Source organism: Cephus cinctus, unplaced genomic scaffold (assembly GCF_000341935.2).
Source record: "Cephus cinctus unplaced genomic scaffold, Ccin1 Ccin1_scaffold0566, whole genome shotgun sequence".
Lineage (NCBI taxonomy): Eukaryota > Metazoa > Arthropoda > Insecta > Hymenoptera > Cephidae > Cephus > Cephus cinctus.
Window position 1 is genome coordinate 36,002 of NW_014333218.1, and position 7,262 is coordinate 43,263.

At 47.2% G+C, this 7,262-nt stretch overlaps 1 protein-coding gene across 8 annotated transcripts in view; it reads right to left on the bottom strand.

The window, feature by feature from the left end:
* LOC107268593 (teneurin-a) overlaps positions 1-7,262 on the bottom strand; it is a 233,321-nt gene that overhangs the window by 31,031 nt on the left and 195,028 nt on the right. Inside the window, exon 1 of one of the 8 annotated variants that reach the window (XM_015741519.2) lies at positions 2,511-4,185. The exons of the other annotated variants lie outside the window; for them this stretch is intronic. Within the exon in view, the coding sequence (XP_015597005.1) occupies positions 2,511-2,563 (53 nt within the window). The 5' untranslated portion in view covers positions 2,564-4,185. Of the gene's footprint in view, positions 1-2,510; positions 4,186-7,262 lie in introns of those variants that run through there. 8 annotated transcript variants of the gene reach the window in all.

The following is a 7,262-nucleotide window of genomic DNA, read 5'->3' on the forward strand; positions in this document are numbered from 1 at the left end:
CCGCCCCGTTACGTTTTCTTTAAAAGAAAAAACGAAAAAAAAAATCGAATCGCCTCACGTGCCTCCACCCGTCACATTCCGTATACCGTAAACGCGTCCCGAAGTCAGTCGAAGATTGTTCCTTGGTAGTCTCGTCAATTACGTCCGAGCACTGGACGGATAAATGGAGTATACGAAGCTTAGCATCAGGAACGTATAGACAATGGAGGTAGATTAATAAACGTCAAGGTTGTTGCTCCTGGTATTGTCAAGCGGAACGATTGTCGGAGGGGAGTGGGAGGGTTCGGCTGGAGTTAGTGAGCCGTCCTAAGAGCCGCTGAGCGAACGGAGTATAGCGAGCTTAAGTCTGAGCTATACCAGAGAGCGAGTGACTGGAGTGCCCGAGGAGTAGAAGTCAGTCGTTAGGAGAGACGTGCTGCTGACACGAGCATTTATTTACTCGAGGATATAAAATGCATCGTGCCGTCACTATTTACATGGGCGCATGGGGTCCCGAGCCCAGTACGTATAGCGCGAGCCGATGAATCGCTTATGCTCTCCGGCTTCCTCGCGGACGTATATATGCTCTTCGGTATGATATTTATAAGCTTAGTTAGTCCTCCGCTCGACCGTAACGGCGCTCCCGACACGCCACGGTCTCACCATGCTTCTTTAGTTTCGGCCGTGCCGCTACGAACCCGTATACCCTCCTATTCAACGTGGTCTTATTGGGTGGGATATATGTATGTTTATATGCGCAACCGTGAAAAATTTACGAGCGCGACCACCGAATTCTACAATACACAATCAGCAGGATATGAAGCTGATATTCCGTGGGTTTTTTTTTTCGATTTGACAAATAGGATGTTCGAAAGAGTGGAAAGCTACGGAATAAGGGTGTGATATGGTAAAAGAAGGAGAAAAAGAAACAGGAAAAATTTATAACGCTTTTGGATAAAGTGAGGAGTGATATTGCTGTGGAGAAGTTTTTCTTTTTTGGTTCTCTACTGTCTATGAGTGGAAGGATGACGGATCTATTGACTGTGACGTGTGAGAGAGGGAGACTGTGGAAAAAAGATTCGATAGTGCACGATACTCTTGTCGTGTCTGTGCTGTGTGACGTGTGTAGCGAAACGAAGTAAAAAAAGGGAGGAATGTCTAGACCTTAGATTTTTTGTGTTTTCTAGGTCGACTGCGAGTGCGAGAGAGATGGACTTACGCGGGATTTTATGTGTCGGAGAGAGAGGTGGATAGATGTTCGAATTTTCTCGCTGAAAATTCTTCTACGCGGAATGGACTATGTCGATGCTATTGACATCGCTAATACCGGGATTCGCATCGATTTAATCTGACAATAAAATCGATGGCTTTTTAAAAAAAAATAAAATTCGTATCGGTAGGCTATATTTTTTATCCCCCGTTTTTTTTTAACCGAGCTTATACCAAGTCGTGGAGGCAGTAGATAAAATTTTATAAAGGCTGTTCGAAAAAATTTCATAGATCAAAATTCGCTTTGACTGGTTTATTTATATCGGAAGGGAAATAAAAATGTATGCTAACACCGTGGAATTGCCTTGTAGATATCGCGTTTGATATGTTAACGTCTTGCGAAATAGTACCTATTATGTATATCAGATATTGTACTCTTAGACGCCATTTCGTTTTCTCAATGGATCGCGTAAGTAAGTCAATCGAATGTACATCTTTCTGCATGCATATAGCCGAGCGTGAGGCAACTCCAAGAACAGCTTTAGTGCTAGGTAAAGTGCATGCTGTCGGGCGGGGTATCGATATACCAATGGAATTGCTAGTGTGCTTAAATGAGGCTTCGAAGAGTGCACATATGCAATTCCAGAACGTGCGACAGGGAGGCGCGTCAACTACGTGGGCGGTAATCGATTGTTTCCGATATACAGCAATTCCGTAGTGGGTACAACTGAAAGTTCGCTCTGCCGTTTCGTGCTATGACAATTCCAGACATGGTCATAGCATAACGAGGCAGGGTAATTGCCTCTTTACTTATGCAACTGCTTACTGCAAATGTACAGTTCCATTACTAGCAATCGATATGCTGGACTCACCGCAGAATATTCGAAAGGTTCGGTAACATTGTATGAAATTCCATACGGACGATTCCATCGAAACTGTAAACGGGACAATTCCAATAACGAATGACAATTGCAGTATAAACTGTATTTTAACGTACGAAATGGATTCATTCATAAAATCGTTCAAGCGCACGGCAATGCTGAGTTGGTCTTGTTGCAAGTGTACGAAGGCGAGTGAAATTCCAGAAACACCAGAAAACGTGGAGCCCGTTAAATATTGTGAAATCAGTTGGCACGCGTGTATACTATAATGTCTAGCGTGTGCTTGCGCGGGTACGTTAACGAGGTAATAAAAGTCCCAAGCAATCGAGACTAGGTCTTTGATCCCCAGGACCACCCTGGCTCCACCAGGTGCTCGTAAGGGACTGACAACTGCAGTAGGAGCGACATGGAGACCCCGGGTGACATCAGACAATTCCTTACCGAACGTGTCGACGCGGCAAGGGTGGCGGTACGGGACTGTGAAAATTATCCATGACCGAGTAAGGATCCCGATCCTCGTGATCTAGATGATCCAGTCTGAGGAGTTCGGCCTCACGGGGCGAGTGGAGTTCACAATGCGCGACGTGGAGCAACGGCCTCAGCGAGGATCCACCAGCTGGCTCGTTGGCGCATCGCTGCACCCTCGAGGCCGACCTCGTCGAGGCTGACGAGGACGGTGCTGTCTGCTGGTGGCCCTGCTGCGCGTGGTGAGGATGATGCGACTTCTGATGATGATGCTGATGCTGATACTGATGATGCTGCTCCTGCAGATGATCTAAGTCGTCCGCACTATGGCTACGCTGGTCCTCGCCCCATACCTCAAATTCCCCGGCCGCCGAATAGTCTCCGAAATTGCTCGGGCCCTTCACTTTTAATGCACCAGGTCGCTCGCTAGAGCGACGAACCGATTTTTCATCAGCACCTTCACCGCCGACGCACGAAACACCACGGTCACCTTTGAATTTAATTTCTTGCGCAATTACACCGCCACCGGTAGCGACGTGCTTGGTTACCGGGTCCGCCACTACCGCACGTATCCTTCGAACTCCAGACGTAAATATAAACACCAGGAGGGGGCCCCCCTATACGTTACACTTTTATGCTCCTACTTTTCTAACAATTCACGACTAAATCACTCCGCGTCTTCTTTTCGTTTCGTGTCACTCGGTGCTTTCGGTTAATTATGTCGCTTTACAGGACCCTGACACACTTTCAGGTTTAAACACGTTTCGCGCATGGGATTTTCTATAGGGCAGTGTTACCTTTTTTTCATTAAGTTACCAAGCTCATAACTTTTTATAAATAATTATTCGCTTTCACAACACTTTTGTCTCGTACCCTGTTTTCAATGCTGTTCCATTAGTTTACATTAACGGTGTCGTAACTTTACGTCGCGCGCCTTAAGCTTCTTGTGTGGCATACGGATGTTTTGAATTAGTGCGTTTACAGGACGGCGACGCGGATATCTCTTCGCAGACTGTTCCTTAACGAGATTACACTTATTAATCGTGTATATAAACACGACCTTTTTTTATTATATAAAGTTACGTGCACACTCGCGTTCTATAGGTCTTTATCGATTTACTGCGTCTCGTACAATTTTCACTTGAACTCGGCGAGCGTGTTTTAAATCTGTTCCAGGTACTTTGCAGGACCTTTTCGAAATACGTATTTATATCTCAAATTTCAGATTGCACGGTGTATCTACTTTTTAATATAATTGTCGTACTTATTCGTCATAACAATTCCGTCGATTCCAGCCTCTCTCAAAGCCGATGTTGACTTTCGATGGAAATATTTCTTTTTTCGAAATTCCGTCAACGACGATTTTCACGTCCATCGACCACGTCGATCCTTAATGACTCTTCTGTTTCGTTATCAGACACTTGATACTATCTCGATTCACTCGAATGCTTGAAAAAAAAAAACTCGCACTCGTGACGTCCAGCACAAATGTTAAAATCTCGAAAATGACAAGCTATATTTTCAACCGAGAACATTCGCAGCCGTTAAATTTCCAAGAGCTCGGTCGTCTCTAGTCGAGGGTTGAGAAATTCGCCGACGCTCGGTAGTAGCACGGAGGATCAAGAATTCGCGGAACGAGCACCCGCTCACGTAGCGGATCAAAGACTGAGGCAGAGGCGTCGCAATGCCCGGCACAAAGTGACACCGTCACCCCCCACCCTGGAGTACAGTAGCCCCACCACGAGATCCTCCGCCCTTCCGTGAAGTTCCTACTACCGCGGCATCCCTCTTGCAGCCTCATACCCGACTCTCACTCTGTCTCTCTCTTACTCTCTCTCTCTCTCTCTCTCTCACTCACTCTCTCTGACACACACTTTGCCTACTACAGACACTACAACCCTCTTTGTCGCACACCCGTGCCCGAATGCCACAGTATACAACTGCGCATGCGCAGGTTCCTACGCAAGAGACGATCGCGCCACCTAGCGGAGGGTGCATCGACTACCTAGAGGGATGAAAATGGGAGATGCCTATATACAACGCCTCTCTCTAACGTACACGAATACATGGCTTAGCCTACACGCGCACCCTCCACCCACTTGCATACCCTCTGCCTGCACCACGGGGGTTGGTTAGGTATTACTCGACGTATTTACAATACGATTCGATTTTCCGTTTCGTCTTCCGATTCCTTTATGCACTATTCATTCTCAATCAACCCTACAAGCAAAATATACGCAAGTGAAGTAAAAAGTCGAGAAAAAAAGAAAAGGAAAAAAAAACACATACAATACATTCTCTCAAACGCAAAGAAAATACGTATCTCGCGCCCATGCCTTTAATGGCGATTACGAGCCGAGTCTTCAAAGTGCCGAGTTGGCCCAAGAGCCAGTATAGCACTTCGCCGAAGATGGATGGACAAGTTGTTTTACCCCGAAAAACTCGGAGGTAGCCTACAGCGTTTACCCTTTTAGCGCGCGACCCCCACTGCTCGCGACCATTCTTCAGGGAACTCGACTGGAACTCGAAAAAGGGGCATGCGGGGGGGGAGTGACGCTCACAGGATAGACGACGCTATCCAAGTACCCGGTTGGTTGGTTAGCTATATATATGCACGCTATCGCCAGAGAGAAATTTCCAGACTCCTTTGATGTAGCTAAACAGAAAAGCCCCGTCTACCTCGAGCTTTTGCGTCCTGTCTCAAACATCCTGCGTGCCCCGCGTACTCGCATCTACGATTCCTTCCACTTATACCTTCTTATCGCAGGGATCGCTTATACGCCCTAGCCCCCCTCCTCGCCCCCCACAAATCCCAACCCCCTATGAATCCCATTTACTTTCCTCTGTCATCGCGATATCACTGATCGCGGAATCATAATAATTTTCACCCCCCCCCTTCCATCTGGCAGGGGTAGAAATTACCCCCCCCTCCTTTCCACGTAATCATAACCCATATCTACGTATCTATACCTAAGTATAGTAATGGAAAAATTTTTTCGAAATTCAAAAATTTATCATCCCCCTCACCCTTATTTTCACTATCCCCCTCATATCTGCACCTTACAGCCGTGTGCAGTGAACGATCGGCAGAGTTAACACCAGATGATCTGGATCGCACAATTCAGTGGGGGTTTAGTCGTTCACGAGATGGACCTGGTACCAGGGCGAGAAAAAGAGTATCCGTGCAGAGGGTAGTGGCGGTACACGAAGCACCAAGCATAAAGAGGAGGCCGTCGGGGGCCTCGGTGGGGGCGAGGTGCGTCGACTCACTGCAAATAAAGCCTCGCCCGCTCGGTTTGTTTGAAACATTGAGCAAACGTCGGGTTGTTTAACCGGGCCGGAGGGTTCAAGTTAGAATCGGAGGTGGAACTGCTGTGCAGCCCGGTTGGATATGGTAGAAGGTGGAATAGCTAAATATATATGTATATACACGTATATACAGGATGAAAGGTGATGCTGGTGGTGGTTTTGGATCCCGAGGGTTCCTGCCAAAAGATACCTGTCCCCTGCCCATCCCGCCCGACCCAGGACCCATCAGTAGACTCCATAGACATTGAGACCCCCCCCGTTCACCCCCATGAGGACCCTATCGAATCTTCGGTGCGCTTGCGACGCCACCCCCATGGGAGAGGTTTCTTGGTTTTATTTATTTTTTTTCATCCCTTTCTCTCCCTCGAGGACTCGTGACACTCGAGAATCCTGAAATCGTCTTAGAATCGTGGAAAAGCTTGTAAACAGCGTCGGCTAAGATTTTACATTATTTTTGTCCCTCGGAGAGAAATGAATATTTTTTTTCATACGACTTCGATCCTTCGTTTCATTGTGGCATTATTATTATTATCTATGCAATTTACGTTAGTGTCCTTCCGGCTGGACATAGGGGCGGCTGGACAATTGGCTTCTTCGTGGGGTTAACGTTACTGAAAGGTGAAAGGCTCTTAAGGGAGGCCCCCCCCCCCCAACCGGGTGTAGCCATCATACACTCGATGACACGGACTTACTTAGGAAGCCCTGTGGGGGTGATGGACGAGCTTAAGGTAAGACTAGGTTAAAGTGTACATAGCAATAGGAAAAGGCGTTGGTAATTGGAGATTTTAACACGTGACCAGGAAAGAGTGAAAAACGGTATGAAAAAAAATTGCGACTAAAAAAGAAATGCAATTAATTCACGTAAATAAGTGTGGGGCATATTGCGCGATAATGATCATGATAACGTAGGGAGTGGAGCACGCGCGCACTCTGGTGACGAAACCTTAAAAAACAGACGGGTTGCCATAAACTCATCCCGGGAGAGCGAGATGCAGATAAAGTTAATGGGATTTTATCGTGGATGCCGAAGGGGGCCTCTGCTGGGTTGCAATCTCGTCTTGCTGACCGGGCGGTTCGACCCTCTCGGCTTTTCCTCCCTCTCTCGGACGCAATTAATAAGGGAACTCCTCGTGCTTTCTTTTCCACCCGTCCTTCCCTCTTCTATCCTTCGACCAATTCCCGCCCCTCTCTCTCACCCATTTTTTGCCTCTTCCAGTCAGGACCCAATGGCCACCGGCAGGACGACGGGGTAATTGATAGGAGTGCGAGCCGGAGGAGAATTGTTTACTCGGCAAGGATTGACCGCCGCGTCAAGGCACTCGACTACCATTACCACTACGTTGATAGTGGTAGAGGCTGCCAACTGTAATTATATATATATATATATATAATCTAGAGGAACGTCCGACGAAGACCTGC